The sequence below is a fragment of the Anopheles nili genome, chromosome 2, assembly GCF_943737925.1.
Source record: "Anopheles nili chromosome 2, idAnoNiliSN_F5_01, whole genome shotgun sequence".
Classification (NCBI taxonomy): domain Eukaryota; kingdom Metazoa; phylum Arthropoda; class Insecta; order Diptera; family Culicidae; genus Anopheles; species Anopheles nili.
Window position 1 is genome coordinate 4927799 of NC_071291.1, and position 26596 is coordinate 4954394.

General features: G+C 48.0%; 2 protein-coding genes across 2 annotated transcripts in view; one reads left to right on the forward strand and one right to left on the reverse strand.

Annotated features, from left to right (window-relative positions):
• The first annotated feature begins 715 nt into the window (after nt 1-715).
• Nucleotides 716-1327, forward strand: LOC128721612 (uncharacterized). Its single transcript, XM_053815382.1, has one exon. The coding sequence runs from the start codon at nt 716-718 to the stop codon at nt 1325-1327; it is 612 nt and encodes a 203-aa protein (XP_053671357.1).
• A 132-nt stretch (nt 1328-1459) lies between these two features.
• Nucleotides 1460-26596, reverse strand: part of LOC128721616 (uncharacterized) — a 51265-nt gene continuing 26128 nt past the window's right edge. Inside the window, exons 5-6 of the mRNA XM_053815386.1 lie at nt 10074-10260; nt 1460-4120 (exon numbers count right to left, since the gene is read on the reverse strand). Of these exons, the coding sequence (XP_053671361.1) occupies nt 3657-4120; nt 10074-10260 (651 nt within the window). The 3' untranslated portion in view covers nt 1460-3656. The remainder of the gene's footprint in view (nt 4121-10073; nt 10261-26596) is intronic.

Here is a 26596-nt window from a genome sequence, read left to right on the forward strand (position 1 = left end):
GGTACGGCACAGGAATCCCGTACTTCTGGGCCTCTCCCCCACTGCACCGTGGATCTGGAGGGATCCGTAACGTCTGCCACAAGTGGTGCAGATTGGTTAGTAGAATTAGTGGAGCAAGGAGTAGAAAAGGTTAGAGAGAAGTCGGATTTATTCACAAAACTTAAACTACTTTTTTACTTTTTTTTTTGTTTCGGTTTGACACTACTCTGACATCCACAACTAGATGGCCCTTGTTCGTCCGCCGCTGTTTATGAGTACGGTTTGATCACTTTCTACATCGCATCTCGCTTCGGGCATTTGATGGGCTTGGACGTGTAGCCTAAACAATTATTTTTGTAATTTACCTAGCTGCGGACGAAGCAGCTTGACAATAAAAATGAAAACGGCACTGTCTATGCTTTTCTTTTATCAATACCAGTAGAATAAACTAGTAACGGGTAATTATTAGTATTATTGCTAGCGAAAACGCTTCACCATCGCTGCGAAAATCACCCAACTGATGTTTACTTTCTGAGCACCGCAGCTGCTGTCAAATGAGGAAGGCGATCAAACGTAAACAAACACGATATAGATATCTAGCGTGCGCTCGCATGCCAGCATTCCGTAAATTAGTTAGAAATTCTAAAAGTTGTAATTCTGCTGCTCAAATGTAATGTTTTTAATTTAAAACCCAACGACTAATGCAAACGAGTGATCAAACGCACCACAGGTAACGATGGACGTGGATGAGCAAAAACCAGATATTGCTGCTTTGGGCGGCGGGCATACCGGCGAAGAGAGTGATTTTTACGAAGAGGAAATGAAGCTTTTTGTCGATTTTGATATATGCTTGGATTTGGAAGACCCCAATCTACTCATCAAAGTCATAGGAATTGAGTCGGAAAATCCCATCATCCAGGTTAACGACGAGGTGTATCGGGCCACGCCGGATTTCGCGTTCGGAACGAACGTTTTCTTCGAAAAAGATCCTCAGCGAACGGCGATGCTGGATCCTGTATTCGAAAACAACATAAAAGACATGTACAAGTACGTGGACAAAACGGACAAGGTGTTTCGGATGAAGCGAATATTTCTCACCGACAAGAGCAAAGAGAAGCAGGAACCTTCAGACCAGGAAAGTTCCAGCGAAGAGCAAATCGAGGATAAGAACAAATACGAAGTCAACATGACATATGAAGCAGCACTGAACCAGCACCTTCCTGAGGGTTGCATGCCGCCTCGGCATATCGCTGGAAGGTTAAACGGCACGGCGTTGGTGAAAAATCGCCATGGAAGCGATGTCGTCTTCGAAAAAGGCGAATCATCCAAGCACGGATTGACTGAATAGGTGTAGCACGTTGTAAATAAAATAGTATTTCTGTACAAACGATGATGTACAGCTCCGAGTTGAAGGCTTGCTCAATATTTTCGTCAGAACTCTCTCAAATTTTCACCATATAATAAATAACACTACCCCCCATTTCACTACAGATTCATACACCTTTAGTAAATTACTCTGGTTGCATAAAATGCATTAAGACTGTCTTGTCGATAGATTTATTTTGTATACGATTTATATGCATGTATATGTATAAAAAATACGCAAAGAACGTTATGGAATTTTGGGAGCGTAACTAGAACGAAGAAAATAACCCCTCGAAACGGAACACACTCCCTCTCCTTTTTTTTCGATACTGGATCGAGGTTCCCGTAAAATTGAAGCCATTCGCGGTCATTAATTCTCTTGCATCATATGGAATGCGAACTGCCATGCAAAAGGAGCCAAGCCGAAGAGAGTAATAAGGATAATGATTAATGCAAGCGCGCTCTAGCGGCCAGAAACCAGAAATGGTAGCCAACCGACGCACCGGAGGAGAAAGCTAGCTATGGGCAAGAGGGAAAGGAATCTATTCTGCAAGCATGCAAAAACTGCACTATTATCACCTGCTATCACACTAACAATAAAAGCACGGCACCTCTGAGGCAACTCCTTCACCGTTTTGGTTGGGAGGGCACGTACACGTTAGTCCGGCAGTGTTTCGGTAGAACGGGTTCGCGCGCGCTCGACTTTTCAAATTGCATCGTTCTCTCTCTCTCTCTCTCTCTCTCTCTCTCTCTCTCATTCTCGGCATCCTTACACACTATTGCTGGTTCCCGAAAAAAGGCTCTGTAATTTCTACGCTCAATCACATGCTTATGGTGCCCATCGATCGCTAACAGGCAGGAGGTCGTACTTTTGAGGCTTTAAATGCGCCCAAACAAACCAGCAAGGAGCGCAATCAATCTGCAGCGGCAAAGCTCCGGCTAATTTGCAGCAATGTCGGAAAGCTAAAATACTCGCAATCAGCAATCAAAACTCGTAATCCTCATTTTCTGGTGGCCAAGTTGCTTCTCCGTGTCGGGTGTTTCCTCTTGCCGTTGTTCTCCAACGTTTCTTTTCACACTTTGCCACCATACCGGTGGTCAAACACCGATCGTAAGATGCGTGCTTTATACAATGTACGTTCTTAAAAAGAGAAAAAAATCTTATTCTACTCTACTGCTACCTAGCGCAGCCGTCGTATTCCGTGTCTACCGTCTCTGTATAAGTTTTCACAATAATAATAATATAATAATAGTAGTTATACGAGTAGTGACAATAGCAATAATTCTTGTGTCTCGTTTCGCCTGGATCGTGCTGCTTTCTCAACACCAGCCCTCGTATTCGCTCACCCAACTTCAGCTCCTTCGCAAGGGCGTTTCTCATTAAATCACAATATTTTTGGGCATGGTGTGTCTGCTCGCAGCTCAACCAGCTCACGATTTCCCCCACACGCATGTGTCGCAGGGAAGAAGGGCGCCAAGGATCTTGAGGAATGTTCTCGGAATTAGTCTGATTTCAGTTCCCTCTCGCTTAACGACATGTGCTGAGGCAGCAAAAATCAGTCCCAGCGTGCAGAAGCAACGGTGCTGGTGTGGTGTGGCCATGTATAAGCAACGCCTTTTCCGTTAATCTCTATTATGCTACTAATTTTTATTCACTTTAGTTCATAAAACGTGGCAATCTATTGCGCGGGGTGAAAGGAACGCGGAAAAAGCCCGATTTCCATAAAGAAGTTAGAAAAACAAAACAAAACATATAGGGAATGTCCTCGTCCTGTGAGGAGAGCTCACACTCTCCTCGCGAGGAAAAAGAATTTAACTCGGAAGAATCGCAATCAATGCGACCCACGTGGGGCGATATTATGGGAAGGGAGCAGGGAAGATACGGAGAACAGAACCATCGTCGTCGTTCATCCACTGTTCATTCCCGTTCCCTTCAGATGAGGTCGGAAGGAAGAAATTCAATAACTGAGAATACATATCAGGGATAAGACTAAAATCCACCACCGAAAAGCCACGATGAGCGCCGCTTCGAGTCGCTTTCATTCTCTCTGTCTGCCTCTCTCTCTCTCTCTGTGTCACTCTTTTCGATGGTAAGCACGAAGGATATGGAGTTCGATGTACAAATTCTCAAATCGAACCACCTCTTAGCTTGCGGCAGAACCACAACGACGACGGGTGGCCAGTTGGCAGAAGTAACTTCCGGGAGGGGTTTAACACCTCCATCGGGAGCACTCTGTCTCTCACTAAATCGCTAAAGCATAAACTGTACAGGGGATGTGTCCACGACGGGCACCGGGACGAGGGCGACGAGCTTAGAACAGCAGATCCGTGACGCGCGTGCCTTGACTCCAGTTGACCGTTTGTTCGTCGGAAGCCGGCTTGAGGTACTGGATGCTTTCCGGTTCGCCAGTCCCACTGCTACCCAGAAGCGGTTCGCCGTTCAACATCGCGTCCCCGTTGCTGTGGCCATTGCTGTGCAGACCGTTGTTGTTCGGCCGGTCGAGCTGGTGCTGCTGAAGCTGGTGGTGATGGTGACCATTGCTGCTAACGGTGGAGTGCTGCAATTGTGCCTTCTGCTCGCTGTGGGTTGAAGTGGCGGATGTGGCAGAGTGCTGACTATGGTTGCTGCTGTTGCTCGATGTGGTAAGGCTTCCGTTCGAGCCGGTGCTGCTGGCCGTGCTGGCTGCCGACGGGGACGGCGTACGGGTCACGCCGAGCTCGAAGGTCGTGTCTATGGCGGCTTTTACTGGGGTGTAACTAGCGAACGGCGCAGAACCTGTCGTAGTACATGAGAAAGGGTACACAGAAGGAAACAAAAGAACAACATTCACTTAGTGCACGGTTCTGATAACTCGTGGTCGAATTATGGGACACATATTGAACATGAGCGAGGGTGAAGTGTAACGCAAAACTAAAACAAAACAAAATAGAAATTGTCACAAACTTTCAGGATCACCTTCCGCAAACAGCGTTAGACGATCGATTCCGTGCCAATCGGTAGAACTACCAGCCGAGTGACGGTGGTGGCCAATGGACGTGTTTGCGGGTTCAACACCGTACGGAAGTACACTCGAGCTGTCGTTCCGGAGGGTTTTCCACCGGCACGAAGGATAAAAGCCGGTTCCTCACGATGGCACAACAAGGGTTGTGATGCCGTCAGTTGCTTCTGCTGAGATCGCAAATTTTCCAGCCGACTAGTAGTAGGCGTTGGAATGGGTTCGGTGGTCGCTTTCACCTGGCCCGCGGCAACGAGCTGGCGTTTGTGGCGCCGTTCCGGAATGCTTTTGTCGCGGCCTTTTGCCATTTGCAGACGCTGGTGCGGATGATTGTTGTGGGTGGTTTGCAGCCCGACTGATGGAACGCAGCGTGTGAGAAACAGGTCGTGTGTATGAGAGGCAAAAGAACAAGATAAACGAATTCTTCTCATCTGCACTGCGCGTTCAGTTCATATGGCAATAATCACAGGAGGCGGCATTTTCGCTTTGACAGAGCGCGCACGACGCCTACTAGATGGTTGGTGTTCTTGGAAGAAGCCACAATCGGAAAGGTGCGGATCTTCTTCTAGCGCCTGTGTATGAGAGCAATATGGCACAACGATGGAGGGTGCGTATGATTCACTACACTAGCATATAATGAGAGACAGGGCGGGGAATAAATCGAAATCGAACTAATTATGGTGTCGATTTTACATGATCGTTGCTCTATTTAAGGTGCCCGTAAAATGGGCCACCCGGCCATTGCTACGTACAATTTAAACTCTCGTGAACGTGTGTTACAATGCTCATGGTGCTGTTACATTCTGAGACCGAATTTAAACCAAACCGATCAGAACGAAGTCCCTTAAACACGCTGCTCGCCCGCCCGTACGTTGTTCCGGAGTGAAATGATGCGCAGGTTAACTCTCTCTCTCTCTATTCCACTCTGCACCATTGGAACATTATTAATCTCAATAATGCGATAAATCACCTGCGTCTAACCCAAAAAAGAAACACACCCCACCCCATCGCAATCCACGGGGGCGCGCACACGTGTACCGGAGGTGAGAGGGAGTTATGTTGCTGAAATTCATCGTTTCCAGCTGAGCGATCGCCACCAAAAACCACGCTGCTCATATAAAACAATCACAACACCGGAACCCTTGGCCAGGCCGTTGGCCGCCACGCGCGCACCCGTTTGCTTGCGTGCGCGTGTGTGTGTATGTGTGGGGGGTTGGAGCCAGGAAAGCGCCGTTCGCGGTTTACGGTACTTTCGGTGGAGTGGTGAAAAATATTTGGAGCCATAATTTATCGAACATCGATCGGCAACAGGCGCGGGCCTTCGTTGGGGTTTGGTTGGCGAAGGCAAAGGCGAAGGTTATCGAACGGTATAATACCGCGTTTTGTGTGTTTTTAGTTTTTCCTCTCGACCAATTAGACGTGAACCGATTGACTGACCACCTGGTGGCTGTGTGGGGTAGCCAGTGAGGAGAGACTTTGAGGGAATTCATACACCATCATGCTGCCGCGTCGTGTTCTATTTTCGCTTCATCTGACCTCCGGATGGGTGGCTACGATTTTTCCCCGGGAAAACGTCAGTGAAAGCTCACAGTTTGGCCATTCCGAGGGAGCGAAACTTGCGCCACCAAATAGAGGGGGGCGCGCAACAAAGCCTAGCTATGGCTCCGTTGAGGGGACACATTTTTCCCGACGAGATGGCAATATGCTTCTTTTAACAAACAGACCTTTCTTTCGCATAAAGGGCCAAATGTGTGACAATTTCCACGCGATCAGCACGTGAAACGGCGCAAAAGAGTGAGAAGGAAGGGATCAATTTTCCATCCAATTTTCCATCCAATTTTCCGATAGCAATATTAACGCCTGGCGCTTTTGGCCGGACGTCGAGACAGCGGTAGAAAGCGATAGTTGGCCGAGTTGAGGAGTATTTTCCCTCAATCTTCCCCACGCTTTGTTTTTCTTCGATAAAATGTATATATTTTCACTGTCCGGCAACGATCAGTGAGGGCTGTTAGCCATGCGGGGGAAATTAAACAAACGCCTCACCAACACGTCGCACTTCGCGTGCCAAAGGATCCTCTTGCCGATCTCCCTGGGCTTCCACGTAATGGAGACGAAAAGAAAACGTGCACCACCCCCTGGCTTCGGTGGGCGCGAGAGGGTGAAAGAAAAGCGCAGCCAGCCGGTTTCTGTCTGTGGGCTCAATTAAAATGCCGCCGGACCGCATTTTCCCTCGCTCCCTAGAGCTTTCCCTTCCTTACCGATATGTGCACGTTTGGTTTGCTTTTGGGGGGGGGGGGGGTGATTGTCGGATTGGATCCCCATGATCGTGTCTATCGGTTGGGAGTGAAATGCGGCCCACTCGAAGGACTGCACAGCCACCCACTACAGCTACAGCGCGCCCTTTGGGACAGAGAGTAGCCGTTGTTCGTCTCCCGGACGACGTGGGAATTTCAACACTCTTCAATTGCCGATCATTTAGCAGTTCAATCATGCAAAGACCCTAACCCTGCTCGTGAAAATTTAGCGTTTACTTTGGCGGATTTATGTCGAAGAACAAACACCGACGATCGTACGAACGAACACGATAAACAAACGTGTTTGTGATCGACAATGGCATCGGGCGCTTCCGCTCGGGACAGATTGCTTCATTGATAAGCGCACATTTTTCCATCTGCGCAGCTATAGATGGAGCTTTTCCCATTGTGCTTTCGCCGTTAAATTACACAAATTAGCAGCTTTCAGCTCGGGTGCGCCCTGGGAAGCGATCTTTGGCGTTCGTTCGCTCGGTTTGCTGGCATCGTCTCGTTGACGGCTTTTCCCCACGGTTGATGGTTGAGCTTCTGTGGCTGAGCGCGCGATCGTCGCAATCGATTTTCGCGCACGAGGCTTTCCGTTCAAGAGTAGACTTCAGCACAAAAGCAGCCTTCTTCCTCTTTCGATGGCACGGGGTTTGGGCAAAACACCAGGCAAGCGTATAATCACGGCGGGTTTATCTCGCTTTTCACAGTGGATTTATCTCGGCGAAAGGCGCGAGCTTGCAAATTACAGTGCGAATTCATCGACAACACAAGCTGCAAAATATGCCTTATTTCAGAAGCTGTGAACGATTGTGATCTAAAATAAACTGAAAAAAAAACCATAGCTCCAAACATTTGTGATAGAGCTGATGTAAAAACGGAAGCACTGTGCTTACTTTTACGGCTTGAGCAAATTCAAAGGCTGGTGTTCCTTCCCTAGAGAAGCACCGATCGTGTGTCGCGACGTTGGTAATGATGCGAGTCACAGAAATGCCTGTTTCGACAAGGTTAAACGAGTGCCAATTCCCACAAGTCATCCGTCCCTACCGGAAGTCATCAGGCGGATGCGAGGAAGCAAACTGAACTCAACCCACAGACCGACAAGAATTCAGTCTATTTCCTTTTGCGAATGCACCCGTAAGATATCGCAACATTCTTTTCCTTTGCGTCCTGTCTGGGCTCTGCCTTTTTCCCATTCGTTATGAGTGTGGTGACGATGAATACAATAAAATTTTCTTCCATAAGAACCAGAGAAGGCGTGGCTGATGTCTTTGATTCGATGCGAAGATGTCTGCCTTACTCGATTAGTCAGTTACTCGATTAACACATGGAACAAAAAAAAAACGGTGGCCATCTTCTTCCACACACTCTGCTCCGGTCATCTCAACCGGTTAATGAAAAATGCGATCATCTTCTCGACGGGCACTACACCGCTCGAACGACATCAGATCCCGCGTCGTGGAGTTACCAGGGCCAGTTTCCCGTTTACTCGAGGCCTCCATCCTCCAGTGATTTGCACTCATTAGCCCACTTCGGTCGAGGGTAAGAGTGTTGGGAAGTTCTCCTCTGTCAGGGAAGATCGAATTCCTCCACGTCCGAGAGCTTCAGTTGTAGTAATGCAAACTTCATTCAGCTTCGTTTCAATTGGAGTACAATTCTCATTCCACGAGGGAAAAAACTGCTTGCTTTCTCTCTAGCAGCGCCATCATCATCATCATAGCCAAGATGGCCCATCTATCGGATCGATGACGGCCGTAAAAATCGAGAGAAATTCAAAAATGAAACGAAAACAAAAGCCATACGACACCCGTGGGGCGGTTTGGCATTGTACTAATTTTATTATCCCTTCGATAGGATCACCACCCGGCATTGCGTCATTGCGCACAAGTGGGTGCAACTATTGCACTAATAAATGCAGTTTCATTTCTTCTTTCCCGGCTGTCCGTCCCAAAACCATCCCCCAGCTATATACCCGGGAAGGAAGATTTCCTTTTCATTTCCGAACGTCCCGCGCGATCGTCCGGTTGGTTATTGTTATGGACCGCGGCGTCCAATCGGGCTCCAATTTCGGATCGAATTGCAGCTGATGCAATATCGCCAGCCATATTATTGCCACTCTTGCCCCCGGGAAAGGACCGCCCAGGCAGCTCTCGGTAGTATAGCTCGCCGCCTGCGTTGGGGGTGGTGGTTGCGCAATTGTTGCATACGCCGTTAATTGAGCCCAATCTGGCCGGAACGACTGGAAAACGCTGGAGAATCGGTTCGTCCCGATGGTGATGATGTCACACACCGGTGTAACGTAAAAACGTTCGAGGTGTGATGGAAAACGACGAACCACCCATTTGTTTGTCCGGCAAACGAGATCGAGAGATGAAATCGCCATGAAATCACCGTCGTGGATTTCCGTCAAAAAAACATTTCCTCTTTGCAATGTTTTCGGGGGAATCCGAAAACCATCCGCACACCAGCTAATGGTGCCTGCAGTGGGCCATTTACCCCGCGATTAATCACCCGTGCTTTGTTAGGACTAATTTGACGGGTCTCAGTCCATTTTCTCTATTTCGGGAGCATGTTTATGTTGGGCGTTCTGCACCCGAGAACGGGCATCTGTGTGTTTGTCGGGAAAAAAGCGTAAACAGAGTTCTCGTTTCGTAAACAGAGATGCATCCAAAGATGCACCAGCAACAGAACGATCGCGTTCCTGCGTTCTTAGGGTAATTGATCGCTAATGTTTCACACATGCAACAAAAAGCACAACAAAACAACGAAACATAAAGCATGAACGAAAGGCATGTAAAGTGTGTGTGTGTGTGTTTGTGTGAGTGGGTGTATAATGGACTAGAGAGAAAAAGAGAGAGAGAGAGAGTATGGCTACTTGCTTACCGAATCACGACGTTATCCCGGAATGAATGTCTAGCGTCGCGGTGGAGAAGGGCAAGAAGGCAGGTGATAATTGAGGGAGGGTTGGTGTGCGGCACATTACAGTTCCGGCCGGTGGTAAACGCAACCACCATAGCCGTTTAGCAGCGAAGAAACGAAATTACGAACGCACAAAACGTTATGCATATGATACACGATTGTTTCTGGCTCGGAGGGTTACGTGCTACAGGATAACAAGGGGGATAAGGACACGCCACCTACAGGACATACTTGGGCTGGGACGGAGGAAGTGTGTGTACGAGCGTGCGGTTGTGTGTCAGCCTCAGCTCTAGGAGAATGGAATGGAGAGTTCCGTTTGGAGAGGAGCAGTTGGAAGAAACAATGGACGAAATTACGTTTTTTTGGCGAAAAACTACCGGAGGCTTCTCTACTTCAGGCTTAAATATGGTCCGGATGTCGGAAGGATCGTTGTTCCGAAAAGAAAGGTAAGTGAGAGCCTCGAGGAGAAAGGATTGTTTGGGCTGGACTAGAGGATCACTAGGAAGGACACACTTACCGAGTGGCACCGAGGAAAGGAGCTTGTTGGTGTGCGACAGGAGGCCGTTGTCGACGAAGGCGAGTCCTGCGGCGCCGTTCGCGTCCGTTCCGGTGTCCGCGTCGTCATACCCGTTCGCCTCCAGCAGGGACGTCTCCGAGGGATACTCGTACGTGGAGGTGAGCGAATCGTCGAACTGAATTTTGAACTGTAGGAGAAAGAAAGAAAGAAAGAAACAAAGAATGATTAACGCAAATCAATAGCAAAAATTGGAAGGTTTTGTTGGGGTTTCTTTTACGCCGATAGGTACGGATTCTTTCTTCGAAAACGTTGGCTAGAAGCCTTGCAAAAGCCTGAAGGTCCAAAGGAAGTCATTGAAATGGACTTGGCACTTTCAAATATGATTATCCTCACGCGAATGAAACCTGGTGCAGTCTTGTGGTGAAGCTCGTTTGTGAATTTATCGTCTGCAAATAGCACCCAATGCGTTGCTGATTGCAAATAAAACCATATTTGTAGACGTGTGAAACGTACACATCATTTCCATCATGCAATTTAATCCAGCCAATTGCACGGGACCATAAAATGGTGGGCAGATGTTGTGCAAACACTCACAACGAACGTTTGTTTTTCGCGTATTGAAATTAGCAAAACGGTTACTATTGGAACAACTTAGTACGCCTTCAACATCCGCCAGTTGCCCGAGCATGTCTAAATATTGAGTTAGAATCGAACGTGACATTCGCGTGAATGAAATGCGAATGCTCAAACAGCTTTTTACCAGCGGCGTTCGATCACCAGGATCGTGTAGAGCCTCCGCGTGCGATACTGTACCGTATTTCTGCGGTGCGTTTTCAATTTCACATGCATGTAACAACCCCAAAAACCGCTTCCGTCTCGTAATGGCCGAAATGACCGACAATTGGGCCACTACAAAATTTAACTACTATCGACACGGCCCAACACCCGATGGGGGGTTGTTGGCAAAAAAAAAATGAAACAAGCACGCACCTTACCCTATCTCTTTCTCTCTATCGTTCTCTTTACTCTCATTGTCTCTTTCTCTCTCTGCTGTCCGTAGGAAGTGTGGATAAAATACTACAATAAAGCGTACAGCGAGCGAAAGAGACCGCGCCCAGGTTTTGTTTTTGCCCGTGAATGTGGGTCGCGAAAAGTAAAAATTACAACACCACACCCCCACTCCACCTACCACCTACACTTCCCTCTCCATCCACCGGCAGGGAAGTGGTGCGAGCTTCTGCCACGAGCACCAGCAGAGCGCCGAGTTCGGACGACGGGCGAGCGAGTGAGAATTAGCTCTTGCATTATTATGGCCTGGAACTAACCGCGCTGCCGGCCGCGACCCACTCGGAAGCCCCAGACAATTAGTCCCCCTATCCTCCACCCACCTACAGGGGGTGTGTGAGGGTTGAAAATTGGTGGAAAACAGAAGAGGGAAAGTATGCAACGGCGGCTAGTGGAAAATACAAACCAGTTCAACGTGAAACGACGACACGAGCCTCGAGCGAGAGAAGGAGCGAAAAACAATAAAACACCACCGTATGTATAGGGGGAGGAAAAACTACGCCACCCGTGGTTCACCCCCATGGGGTGTAAGTATGACGCGATGTTGCGCTATTGCGGCACTTCCGTGGCGAACAAGTAAAGCGCAAGCATGAAAAATCACATCGGTTCCATTTGCGCGGCTTGGTTGACGCGTGCGCAGGTTGTGCCCATGGTAGCATAATTGGGTGGTGCGTGGGTGGGTGGGCGGGGTGGTCGGAAAACAGTGTCAGTTTGATTATGCTTTTCGACAGGAACACTAAAACACGCGCCCCTGGGTAGATCGAACGCAAAGAAGAAACAAAAAAAAACACACACACGCACATTTTCCATTATGCAGTTCCACCGAACCGTTGCACTTTGAGAGTGCGTGGGTGTGATCACACATACACACACACACACACACACGCAGCTAGTGATTACGGGCTATCAAAACATAATATACTGCCGGTGTTAACAGTACATTGTTTCTACTGTTTATTTATTTCGGTCGGACGGGGTGAGTTTTCCCTCGTCTATGACTCTTGCAGCCGTTGGTCGGCTGACTGTTGAATTGTGCGGAAAATATATGACCTTTCTCGGGCGAGAGCGAGCCAGGTTGCTCATTCATGGCCATGGGATGGGTTGGTAGTTGATATCGGTACACGTGTACTTGAAATTGGCTACCGAACGGAGTTGGCATGATAAAATTTAGTCCAATAGACACGATTTCGGGTCACTATGAGGTCACATAACACCCCCAAGATCTTGCATTTTTGCTGTAAAGCAAACGTCGGTTTTTGCATTTACTATGTTTTTTTTTAAGATGATGGGTTAAAAATACTCCAATACTCACTCAAGTAAAGAAATAATAATGTTTCACCATAAATCAACCCACAAACCTTTCTTTGCAGGTATGATAAATCAACAGCAAATAATGTTGGCTGAAATTGCTTGATGAATTATGACTGACTGTGTTGCGGTTCAAAATGTGCTATTGAACATGACGCATCATTTCCACTACTCTGGGCCAGTGGAACCAAATTACGATGCCAAACTGCACTCGAGCAGGGTTGCTAAATATATCAGCTCACTCCGGAGATACCGAGTACTGCTAACGAAGTAGTGTTGGATTGGTTTTTGTGAATCATCACCTCGAAGTGGAATGGCCGGCGAAAGCAAAAAATCTGTTTTTCCTCATTGGATATGAATAAAAAAAAAACCCACAGTCTGCTGCTACCATTCTAGCCGGGGCTCTAGGGAAAATGAAAAATAACTAGCCTTCAAGCGCAATAATGAAAACCAATTTAAGGCACATCTCCTTCAGGAGTGATTTACATGCGAAGCCCTGTACTCTCGCTCTTTGTCGAAAAGATATCGATGAAACGGAGTCTCCCACACAGCACATTCGTTCCCAGCGAGAGAAAAGGGTTGAAAATCAAAACCCATCAATGGGGGATTCTTTACTGGGCGCAAATCGATCGGGAGGAATGACCGGCAACAACATCGACCATGGACTGCGATTCTACCCCTGCGCGATGGGAGATATGCATAACGTTCACTCCCTAAAGTCAACGATGCTTCCGATGCGATTGTGATGGATGCTGGGGCAGGATGATGATTGAATATAGATCGGGATAAATTTTGATTAATGAAATATGACGACCACACACACACAAGTTCCCTGGGTAATGAATGCATCATCAACAACTCTTGAAACTCGCTCGCTTGCTGTTCCATTCCATTCCCGTTCTCGAGAAGATCAAAGCAATCAAAAAGACGAAAGCTAATGGATTCGTACGAACCGTACGATCATGATGATGATGCTCCAGCAGAGAGCCGGCGGCCTCTGCCTTTTCTTTTTCTCTGGAGGAGGTTGTTGTGGTTGTTGATTGTAAATGTTGTGCAATTAAAGCCGCTTCTCGTAGCGGATGTTTTACTTTTCGGCGTGGTACGTAACAACGATCGAGAATATCTTTCAGCGTGCGACAGTGCCACCAAGCTGTAATTATGACGCTGCAAAGCGATTCCGGCAGTTTCCATCACCGAAACTGGCGAACGGAACCGTGCCAATTAAAAGCGTTTTAGAACAGCAAGTTTTCCCACTTTGTGCTGAATCGCGAGGGGGCCTCTGGAACCGAAACCCGCAGGATATAAATATTGGGCGAATGAGAAGCAAAGGCAGCGCGTCGTTTCGCATCGTGAAAAGAGACTTTACTGCGGTGAAGAAGACACCGCTAAAGCCTTCCGAATTCATCCGACAAATGGGCCCCTCCCCAGTCCGTGCCGCCCCGAATGCGCGAAAAGGAATTGAGTGCAAAATCCAGTTATTACATCACTTTTTTGTTGTGTTCCTTTTGCACCAACACTGCCACCAGTCTGCGTTGATGTCAACTTGTAAATTCAAGCGCATTTTCCTCCTTTGCGGTTACATTCGCGAATACGTTTCACGGGCTTTGACCGGCTCGCCTCCATCGGCTCGGTAGAAGATGGTGGTGGCGTGTTTCTTTCTTTTTTGAGACACCACAAAATGGAGAAAAAAAATGTAAACAAACCATTCGCCACACAAAACAGCGCATTTTTATAAGCCCATTTATAACGGACTCTGCTCTTTAGTTATTTCCGTCCAAATCCAGCCAACCATTGTTCGCGTTAGAAACAGAAGCCCCGCGAAAATTAAGCTGATAATATTTTGATAAAGAGCAACTCGCCGTTGGCTGATTTCCCGCGGCGAGGAAAAGAAGCCCTCCGAGACTAAGCCGTCCATTAACTTTGCGGGGCTTTTCTAATTCGATGGGGATTAATTCACCAACAGCGTGTCCAACAAAAAAAAAGAGGAGGTAAGAACACAGTCATCTATTTGAGAGTTATTTCTATTCGTGCTGCGATTGGCGAATGAATTCTGCGAGAACGAGGCAAGGAAGCTAACCAATTTGCACCTCAAATATGTGCCTAAACTACGTTGGAATATCTGGTGTCTCGAAGAAAACGTTTCAATTTGAACAACAAAACGTCTGAGTGTGTTAATCATTGCGAATTAAATCCGATCAATTAAGCCCTTGGCTCAACAACCGATTACTTCTGTATCTTTAGTAAGCCAAACACGTGCTCCGGTCGGGTCATGTTCTCGTAAATAAAACACTTGCACCCGAAGAAACGTGTTACATTTCGAGGCGATGCAAATCAGCCATTTTAAAATGCAACTAAACAGGCACACTCTGTTTGCACATTCGACACCCGAATGGTAATCTCTTTCGGCGGTGTAGATGTTTTCTTAAACCATTGCAGGAAGGAGAAACGGTTTGAAGCGAGGGCTAGCTGACGCAATCCGTGCAACTTGAACAACGCCTTACGTGACCGAGAGCCGCTAGGTGGTAGCCGCTTTTTCTTTTACAATTTATTCATTGCACCGCATTCGGAGTTCGGTTCAAGCGGCAGCTGTTCACGAGGTCCACCTTTGAAACGGTGCATTGGATTGGTCACGGACGAAAAGCGAGTTTCAAATCACGATCCACGGAGGACCATTGTCCACGGAGCATTGAGGCGGCTGGTGCATATGCAGTTTGCCGGTACTGTTGCATCGTGTGCTTGCACTTCTGAAGTGCATCGATTTGTCCACCGGTTTTGTGGGGGGCCAGATTCATTGTGACAGATTGTGACTCCGATTGCAGCAGTCCTGCACAGCTGGTGCAGTTGAGTCCCGTCCCGTGGCGCACACGTCGCCTTGTGTGGAGAGAAAACGAGATGTAGCAATCAATAGATTGAGGTACGATCGATCGAAGTGAGGATAGCTTAAAAAAATCTATTCACCCGACGAAAGCGGTGCGATTAAATTAACAAGTTGCTAGCTTGGGAGTAGCAGCTTTCCACCGTAAGTAGGCATGACAAATTGTACAGCTTCATTCACATATTTGCACAGAGATCCAATTGATATGCTGCCCATCGTCATTGCAGGGCAGACGACACGTTTCTCCGTCTTGTGCCGATGTATGTGAGGTCCGAGCGTTGTTAAACAATAATCATCTCAGAAAAGGAACAGAAAAAATTCAGTTACGAATGTAATTACGGTCGGCACAAATGGTGTATTGTTAGGGAAAAAAAATGCCGCAACAAATCCATGACAAGCTGCCGATTCACCGTTGGTTTACTCGGCGTAATGGACTCTCTCGTATACGTGCCTCGAAATACAATGCAATGCGAAGAGACACACGTGGTGAGTTGGAAACGAATCAACTTTGTCTGCATTAGTTTCGCTTTGGCTCGCTTATCATTCCCCAAAAGGTCCCTTTCGAACACGCCCCGGTTTGGAAATCCTTTCGGAAGAATAGAAAATGGGCAACCATACGGTGTGCGGAATCATCATAAAACGAAGGCCATTAGGGAATTTGAATGAACGAAGCTTGCAGAACCGATTGCAACCGATAGTAGACACCTGGCACTAAAAAAAAGCGGTGGGTGCAAAATCCCAACCAAATGCACCGCGAGCACGTGCCTTAATGCAACTCTGAGAGGCACAGCATTGGCAACTAGGTTGCAAAATTGTACCGGCGAAACAAACAGGGGGAAGAATAGTATGCATAGAGCAAAGAGCAAGAACGCCAAAGGGCGAGCTTGAAAGTGAATGCAACCGAATTCACGTTCCATTTTCATTCCCGGTGCTATTCCTTGCGATAAGCGAGCGCCGCTTACAGAGTAAAAGGGCAGACTACATTCGCAGCAGACATGGGCGCTACCATCCAAGGGCACTACCGCGAAAGCGAAGCGGAAAACTCACTGTGAGTCTCCTTAAAAATGGAAAACGCCATGACGCATACATGATCCGAACCCCAAGCCAGAGACATGGCACAGAATTTTCCACAGCGAGTCAAAGGTGCCATTCAACGACTGCACGCACCCTTCCCAAGAGCAGTGAGTGGAGAAAACGAAAGACAAAAAAGAGAAATTGCAAATGCGTGCACTTGAATGCATCGCAATGAAACGGGGAGAGCGACCCAGACCGTCATGGGGATCGTGAAGGTGCCATTTGTTTTAGAGCAGCGACCGTGAGTCACACTACTTCTGGAGTGGTGTGCCTTTCCTTATGCCGATTGCCTTTTTCTCTGCAGTGCATTATTTTTAGACAAATGAATCGTTCTAAACCGGGTGCTGCCGTACGGTTCTTTCCATTACGGCTGCTATCAACAGTTTACATTAAAATACCGATACAACATCGCATCGATAATGCAAGATAAGTAGCAAAAGTGCATACAATGCGCGCGACTAAGGTCACGCGGCTCTGCAGCGTGCACAGAGGGGCACAATTTTTAATGCAATCGTGCAATCGTTCGCGGTTAAACGCCACGACGTTGCGGAGCGATTTTGCAACCTAACAAACAAACAAACGCCGGTCGCTAGCGGCAGCAGTCGACCTCGGGAAGTGCTGCAGTTCGAAGAATTCTAGCAGACTGTCGCGCGACCAACGCGATGGTGCAATTATCGACGAACCTGAGCCTGGATGATAAACGTCGCGTGTGCGGCACAATGCCCGTGGTACACACACACATATATTCACCCCTTTCGACCGTGCCAGTGACTTCAGCTTCAACTTGAAGCCTTCAACCTTCTGGGGGTCGACATCGGCCTCACTTTTTGCCTCAAATGGCTCCATGGTTGGTTGCACCTCGTTGTACGGTTATCGGAAAAACGCTACACTACACGACGAGGTGGTGGAGTCCTTCGTTCTGGTCGCGACTGGGTTTACTTTTGCACAGGGTGGTGATGCGAACCTTTGTCCCGTGGTTTCGTTGAGGAAAACCGAAGAGAAATAATGTGGCCATAAATCACGATTTCAATCGATAGGATGGCTGTGTTAGAGGGTGTTGTGGGTTTTTTTTATCCTCCCCTAGTCAGGGAAGCCTTATCACCCTGCACTGCCATCGCACGAACGACTATTTTAGCAGACGTTCGTCTGCGAATGCCCGCTGTCTGCTGGTGGGTGGGTTGATGCACATTTTTGTCATCATGAAATGTTTGTTTTTGTTCCCTTTCGCCAAAGTCAACCCCTCGGAAGATGCAGTCACACAAGATGGTGGTGGGTGGAAAACTCTTGCAAACAAACCATCGCACAAATCGCACGGTACGGTGAGTTTTCCGGTGCATTTCCCCACCGTCCACCGACATCACGCCAGGACCACACAAAACAATCCAAGCAAACGTCGTAGGCAATGACACTGGATCGGATGGATCGAAGGAAGAGAAGGTTCGCCTTTTCCAAAATGAAGCAATTTTCGTGTCCGTCACGCAAATTGAGCTCCAACGCGATACGGACGTTGTGGGTGGACCACGGAATGATTTGCATGAACGCACACACCGGCGTCACTAAGCATAATACCACCCCCTTCCCTTAAGAGGAAGCTAAGGGGGTAGAGAGACAAACTCACGTCCGAAACTCAGGGACACCGGCACCTTCGAACGACGAAACACACGCGCTCTCTGGCGGTGATTTTCCATTTCCTGTCGGTCCTCTTTCTCCGATTCGACAGCGACAGCAGCATGCCATGGAGGTTGGTTGATGATTATGTGAGCGACCAGCCACCCCCATCCATGCAGGTGGGACTTATCATTGTTTCGTGCGCCAGTGGATACGCGATGTAAATAGCCGTACAGGTATAAAACAGGTGACACACCAGCACCTGGACGAGCTGTTTCCTTTGCTACGAATAACCTCGGTCGACGGATGGCCGATGATCCAATTTGGCTGGCTGGCGGATTGCTCGATGATGTCATGCAATGTCGGAAGCAACGCTTTTGATGTCATCAGCATAACCACGGCAGGGCGTTTGTAGTGGGTGAAATGTGATTTACCAACACCAACCAATTGGTGATACAGGGTTGTGTAAACATTGTGCTCCAGTAGAGTTAAGTTTTATGCTGGAGAAAGGTGGTTCTCAGATCTTGTGACCGATACTAACGAAAATGTAGCTTAACAGCTCAATCACACGATCAAATTAAAAGCTCGTGATCGATGGTTAATGGATGAATGGAAAGCACTCCCGTAGAACGTTAAATCGCCCTAGAAGGTCCTACTTGGTGCGTATCTTAATTAGAGACCTTAGAAATAAAAAGCTCCCACCCTTAGAGACAACCAACTATAGAATGCCGTTAAAAGCGGGGGCGTTTCTTCTCGAACCAGTAAGTTTTCCTCCTACTCAACGGACAAGGTAGCTCTACCTGCTACCAGGAACGCCTTTGACCGCTGTTTCCAACATCCAACCACCGGAGAGGTTTCTCGTGGGTTGTTTTAGATGAAAAGTGTGGGTTTTCATCTTAACACGGTGGGCATAAATCTATGTACTAGCTCCAAAGCGCCAATAGACGAGATGAGGGAGCGTTAACAATGAACTTTGATCGATGATTCGAAACACTCATAATCTTTATTCTCGATTGCCATGATTTGCCGGATGGCATTGGGCTATATCGTCTACGTAATCTTTTCCCCAATTCGAACGAAGCGCTAACGACGCCTACCTAACTTTTGTGTGAAGCCAAGAAACCGTGGTCAAAGTCAAGACACGGCGTGTCTTTTTATAGACTTCTAGACACCTGATGTGGTTATTTTGACATCCCAGATGAGGTGTAACGAGATTGTGACCGGTTATCTTCGCTCAAGGTGTGCATTCTATGGCCAGCCGGATGGGACAAATTTTCATTCCATCCTCTCAACCCTATCTGGGAGGGCGATATGAGAAAGTGATTTGGGTCGATATCACTGCCATTGTCCTCGTCCGAAATAGCACAAACTCCATCCAACCGGTCGTTAAGATGATAGTTTAGATATGTGACACTAATGTGAGACACGCATCACATCCTATCATAACATCTTGCTCGTTTTCTCTTGCTTGCTATCGGGACAATCAGATGGTAAACGAGTATACGACGGAGATGACGGAGGTTCTTGCGCTATGGTGTGGTAAAACATTCCAGAGAACTAAAACATGAGGTCTCACCAGAAGTCGAGCCATTCAGAACCATGAAAAGCAAAGGAACAGCCCCCAAATCATGACACTTCAGAACCTCACCTTCGCGTAGAACCTGACGAGCGTTTTGATCGCTGTAATGAAACCATTTCTGTCCGCTTGTTGTGGATGAGACGATAGATCAAGACATTTGCTGAGAATTCTCTCATGCACGGTCAACACGCCGGCGTGTAGTTCCACCGGATGGAACACATTCCTGACGACTCCCACCACCGAGGAAAATGCCAGAAATGAAACCCGAAGAACCCCCCAAACAGCACATTCTCACGGGCCAAAAAGGGCTCGAGGTCAGGGCGTGTAAAAGTGTGACTTCTCATGCGCGTTCTCTTGTTCGTCTGCTTCGAGACGCTGATTTTATCACAGCTCGCACACAACACCAGTCGTCACTGGGAATGGATCCGAAGGAAGTACACATCAAAAGAAAACCTGGATGAAATATCGGTTCCCCTTTGTGACACTTGACCTTGCTGCGCGAGCCGAAAACCGACAGCCGGACGAGCATCGAACTTGTTTGAACTTTGTCGTCGGAGCGTCGTCGTAAAAATGATATGCAAAAATATTCCACCCCTGTAGGAGGGTTTTCCCGTCGGTTCAACGAGCTTACGGGACCACCATGACGACGCGCGCATCAGTTTCGGGGTAGTTCCCCTTCACTACGCTCAACAAATCATGGAAATTTTAAACCTCACGACGCAGGATGAAGGAGTTCACCGGAAAGTTTTATCAACTGTCCCATCCCCGGGATCGGTGCTCTTGCGTGTCGCTGAAGGATACTCGGCTGCACAAAGTGCTCCAATAAACATCCTGACCAAGGGTACTCCCGAAATCTAGCACCGTTGGACCGTTGGCGGTTTGAAAGTCGTTAACATCGATTTCACAACTTTGCTCCAACATCGTCATTACCATTAGTATCACACCTCCAACTGCTCCGCGAGCAAATTACGTTCGTCATGTTCATCAGCTGGAAATAAGAGTGAAAATGCGACCTAGAGCGCGGTCCAACGCGAAGGTTCGAAAATTGCACATTGCAGCGTTCCATCGTTTGCATAATGTTTTGCCTCAACCGGCGGCTGTGACTTGGGTGCACTTTGTCCGGGAACATCGGTCCCTTTGGGAGGGTAACATTTGCTTGCGACTGGGAGTTTATTATTTGCACGCCCGTCCCAACCCTCAACCAAGCTGGAGAGGAATGATGCACAGTCTTTCGGGGCCGGGGACACATTCTGGAGGATGCCGAGGATGATGACGAGAACCAGCAATAATGCATCATTTTGTGCAGCACATTGTAAAGTCGTAAAAAATAGACTGCTCCGTGTGATTAATGCTTTCCATATTATGCTGACGTTGCACTGAGCACACGACGGGTGCTGTTGAACTTCTTCACCCATCCGCCATTTTCGAACTCGTATCCTCGAGAAGGGACGACACGTGACAATCCCGTCAAATAGGACAATGATGATGCTTGGTATTCGTAGGCATACGAAAAAAAAGCTCATTACAGTGGTAATGTTTTAGCTGGCAGCATCGTAGCAGGCATCGACTTTCACGTCTTGTTTGCGTGCAATTTACAGGCCCGGGTTTAGCGCTTCAAACATTGTTACTGTCATAAACAGCGCCAGGCGAACGTGCGAAGAACAATCGGAAAGCTAATTCGCGATGGGTTGTCAAATTTCAAATTACAGTTGTCGAATGCAGTACACGGATGTTGGAGCTCATGTTGTTTGCAGGCCGGAAAATAGTAGGTGAAATTTTTACGAGCCGACGCCAACACACGTGAAGACGTCATGTGAAATTATTTGCCATTTGCAGTAAATAGGGGCAGTATTCGAATTTTATTTGGCAACCTTCCCCCAACAATCACACCCGAATGCCATAAATGGCGCATCCTATGGAACATTATGCAACGACGGCAAATAGAAAGCCCTCGTGTTCGGTCCTTTGGCCGACATCGATTTCCTGCTCTTTCTCGCCTGCTTTCGAAGGCAAACTCAGCGTTACCCCACTTTCGTTCAAGCCGTCGCCGGCCAGCTGACGAAGACCTCGCCTTTTAATCGAATTAAAGCACACAATTAATTTATGTAATCGGAATATGCGTGGTGTTAAATTAATCGCACTTTACCGGAGCGGCCCGCATGTGTTTGCTTTTGAATGCAAATGCGTGTTTTGTATGTGGGGGATGTTTTTTCCCCCCTTCGATGCGCCAGTGTGCGCGCCATCGCTTGCATCATGCGGCGTAGAAGCTGGCGTACATTCGCAACAGCAGGCACGTCCATCGGTGCTTCCGCAATTCGTTTTTTTGATTATGGTGCACACCAGGTGAATGCATAAAAGTGCAATTTCGTAGTGCACTTTATTCTGCTAATGCGACGGCATTGAATTTTGGTGCAAATTTGTGGATTTCTCTAGTAACAAAAAAGCTCACGTATGGCCACGAGAAACAGTGAAAGAGAAATCGCGAAGCAAAAAAAAAACATCGTCACAAAATGGAGGCCAGAATGAATATTGACGCATCGATCAGGAAACATAACCCTAGCCGCGGTGCGATCAAAATGCATCCGTTATGGGCTAAACGTGAACTGGGGGCGCGTTTTTGTTAGGACTCCGTTTTTTGCGACCACACCATGCAAACGCCACACCTCGTGAAATATGACGTTGATATAAAATGCATAAATCGGCATAAAAACAGCGACGGTGGCAGACAAATGGTGCTGTTGATAAATAATCGCCCCAGCGGAAAAGGGAAACAGAAAAATGGCACACGAATTTACGTGAGTCACATGGCGACGGTTGGCCGGAATCAAATTTTGACAATTGATGCTGCATTTTTTTTCCTCCGCTTCTACATTTATTGCCCTCACTACACATTGCGTTAGTCGCCAGCATTTCCTCAAACTGCATACATGGATATGTACGTCCATAGTTTGGGTTTTTTATCTTGCTTTTAGTGCGGGTTCTTTTTCGCATAAGCCCACATTTGTCAGGCGCACGTGGTCAGAGTAAATCAGTTTTCCTGTGACTTTCTCTACGATCATTTTCCGTTTTTTTGCACGCCCACTTCCCCTCTTCGCTTCCGGTTTGAATTTAATTGTTTTTTTTTGTTCGCTCGCTCTCGTTAATCCGGTCGCAGGACAACACACGTTTAAGCGATTTTTCAAACACAGTGCCCCGCTCGGTTAACTGCCGCCGTTTCGGACACACTGATAGAGTACCTCAAACAGGAAACGTGCTCTCTTGTACAACCCCCGGGGTATAAGCAAGCATGCAAATTGCGCGAGAATTACGTCCGGATTTTATTGCATCGCAACGAGTTTGAGCGATGTCCGAACGTCATCTGCGCTTCCGTTGTTGTAGGGAGCAAGTGTTCGCGAAATACAACACGCGACGTGAACGAGCACGATCAGTACGATCACAACACACATTTTGGAGCTCGAAAAGCGGATGAACGATCATCCGCAACGGGCAGCAGATGAGAAAGTGGTCCAATTATGGTTTCGGCTGGAGCAAAAATTGGGTCAGCTGAAGGATTGGACGGGCGTGATTTATCGTTAAACGTCCACCCTTGTCGGTCAAAGCAGCTACGGCTGTGGGTAAAGCGCAGTTCGAGGCAGCCTTTTTCCGGTTTATGATAAAGGAGGGTGAACTTGAGCCGCGAACTTATGCCATCTGTGATTCACATGGTGTTGGAGAAGCGTGAAAGAAAGCCAAACTGCGCAACAGCGAGCAAAGGGAAGCGATATTAATTGTGGCCCAAACCCGACCAAAGAGGGAGCAGCGTGCGATGATCACGCAAAAGCCGATCGCGAGAAGATCCCAAATGTCGGGTAAAAGCAAGATGGGATAAACACGCGAAAAGTACAGTTAGATCGCTGCCGAAACAAGAACAGTTGCGTCGCGTTGGTCGCCAAACCGCGAAATGATCGTGCGCACGCCTTTTCTTTGCTCTTTCTTTTAAGACCCTTCGCTTTCTTGCCACTCCGATTCTTGCGCAAACGTAAAACGCACAACGGGTTCTAGGGTGCGCTCGCTTGAGGAAAGACAACACCAGACCAGATTGATTGGCTTCTTCCGGGCGCGCGCTTTTGCTTTTCTCCGCGACCTCGTTCGCTCGCGATCCGGGACCACTATTTAGCCGCCCCACGGCCTGGTACGCCCGGGAACATGGACTGGGAAGCTCACGCACACACAGGCACACTCGTGTACGCGTCCCTGATGCGGCGTTTGAACCGGGAACTGGGACCGGGTTAAGACGCAACACAGCTTCTTTTGCCTTCTTCTCGCCACGTGCACTTGTGCAACTTCTTCGACTACCGACGAAGATCGGCTTACGTTCGACTTCGCCCTCACGCCATCATTTTCCCGCGGCCATGTTTTTCACCGTCCACTTTCTAGCTCGACTTCTTCGAGGAATGTTAAACCACCAGCCATCGGGTGGGCTTTCCTCTCACTCTCACACACACACACACACAAGGCCGGGGAGAGCCTTCAGCCTGCGGTAATGAAAACGTTCCAGCTTGTTCCCGTTAGTGGCGAGCCACCGGCCGTGGAGACGAGCGTGACCTTCTTCTCGCGTGTGCTCGATCGTTGGTGTTCCCATCCCTTGGTCCGTTTCGGTCGTCTCTCACACATGGCCACGCGCTAGCTCTCAAACTGGCCAGGTCGGTCAATTTACCGCAGAGCATCTCCCCAAAACAAAACCAAAAAAAATTATGCCATAGTAAGCCATCATCAGCCAGTGTTTCGGAGTGAGCAGGGCGAACGATACCCAACGAAGCAGAAAACAAGTGAGTAGCCCTCGGAACGATCGACCCTTCACGACGACATTCTTTAGATCGCAGGGCGGAGAAGGGTTGTCCTTTCTGCTCGAACGATTCCCGAGAGAAAGAGCATGATTTGGGGTCGTTGTGGCTGAACCAAAACCTGATTTCCATCTGGGAAGAAAGCTCAAAGTGCTACAACAAATACCAGTAGAATGCGCGGAGAATGCATCTTTGCCTTTATACATGTGGGGCGGCTTCTTGCTGCTGATGTGTGGCTTCAGCCGTCGCAATCGAGGAATCGTAAGGTCAGAACCCTTAGCACGTCCGTTTGCAGTTTAAATTGAGCCCTTTAAAGTTTATCATCATTCACTCGGCCCCGGAGTGATTAATGTGCGGTGCTGCTCTAGCTTAATAGAGCTTTGAATTAAATAAGATCGCTGGAGCTGAGAGATTTCCAAGAAGAAGGAAAAGCAATCCATCAGCAAATCCAACAGCCAGGGGCGATAGATGATGTGTAACAGCTGATTACAGCAGCAATCAATATGCTGCAGTTGGTGGGATTACCCAATTGTAGCCACCTGGTTCCTTTGCGACGACGCCATTGTGCCATTGACTGGGTCGTGGTTAGGGTTTTATGCTTTAGGTTCGCGCTTGCATAATGTTCCGTGTAATTTTTTACCCCGCTTTTTTTCTGCTCAGGTGAGAAAATCGCAAACCAACCCGCGACTAATATTGAAAAAAGCAATCATTGCACCGTGACGCAATCAATCAGATTCAACTCCTTCTCTAGGGGGAGAGTGTGCCCTGGAAAAGCGTGCCGGAAAAAAGGGAGTTTTGTTTGACTTTCACACTTTCACACGTGGTGACCCGGTGGTGGATGTGAGGCACAAGACACGTGATTGATTCCACATCGAAGGTATTGGAGAAAATCTCGCAGGCAATGATGCTCCACCATCAGTTGATAAGCAGCTGCTCTGATTGTATCTCGAGCTCGGAATGGAGGTTGGGTGTTGGAATAGGATTGTTTGTCCGCTTTCAGGAGGGTTGGTGATTTGCGTTTCAGCATTCATCCGCCTTGGGCGATGTTTACAGCTAAGGCGGCTGCTTTCGGCACGCGCGGAATCGATCGAACACAACGTCTGGAATTCGTTATTTTGGTCATATTTTGCGAGACCAAATTCGCCGCTAAAATACGCACGCAACGAGCGATGCATTCCACACTCGGAATCCCCAACTCAGGATGTTGGAAAAATTGGGAAAATTTTCGTAATCACCATACCCCCCTGCTTGTGTGTTGGGCGATTTTCCATCACCCACGAGGGCTGCTTGTTTGAAAAGCACATGATGATTTCGACTGCGACTTCCTAAGCTAGGTGAGCGGCACTGCGGGAAGTACTTGGTAGGTGTGCTGCGTTTATTGATGCGTGGCAGGTGAACACAACGCAACGCAACACCACGCCCTAATCCACTGACGATCCCACCGCGATCGACGAAATAGTCGTTCGGAGTTCCTGGAGTAAGCTTCTGGGTGCATTTTCCCAACCCGGCACACACACACACTTACTACCGGGAAAGGCAGCAACATTGTCGGTGGTGCACGGTGGCATCGATTGTCTGAGGTACGCACGCGTGCAGAGCATTAATTCGTGTTATTTCACCGTCGTGAACGAACTTCCACCTTTCTTTGCGTTGGAGGGAAGAGAGCCACGTTTTGCTTGTTACCTTACACAGCCAACAATTGCGCTAATTTGCGGCCTGGGCATGTTTGGGCGGGATGAATTTATTACTTCCAGCTTCCTATTTGCAAGGCAAACAAAAAAAAAACCAAACGCAGTTCGGGTAAAAGCCACACACGCGTCAGCTAGAGTCTCGTGGGACCTTACGGCATACGGGAAAAAGGTTGATTGCGGTTGAGCGGTAATTATCAGTAGTTTAAAATTAATTTTTCCATTTGCCATTGGATGCGCTAGCCGAAATTGAATTACAAATATGTTCGTTTTCATTCTTGCTGGAGAAATCTATCACAACGCAAGGTTGGGGGATTTTAGGCAGACGAAAATAAAATCGATCATAAAAAGGGTGAAAGGGTGCAACAGTCCACGATGATCACCAATGCAGCGCGCAGCTATCGCGCTCTTTTATGGCGGACCATAAAACCCAATCACAGCCTAATAGGCCATCGAATGAGGAGAGATAAAAAAAAAACCACTTGCCAGCTGCATCCAGCTAC

What these genes read in the sequence shown, in the direction of transcription:
- LOC128721612 (XM_053815382.1), top strand. Translation starts at nt 716, where the DNA reads ATGGACGTGGATGAGCAAAAACCAGATATTGCTGCTTTGGGCGGCGGG.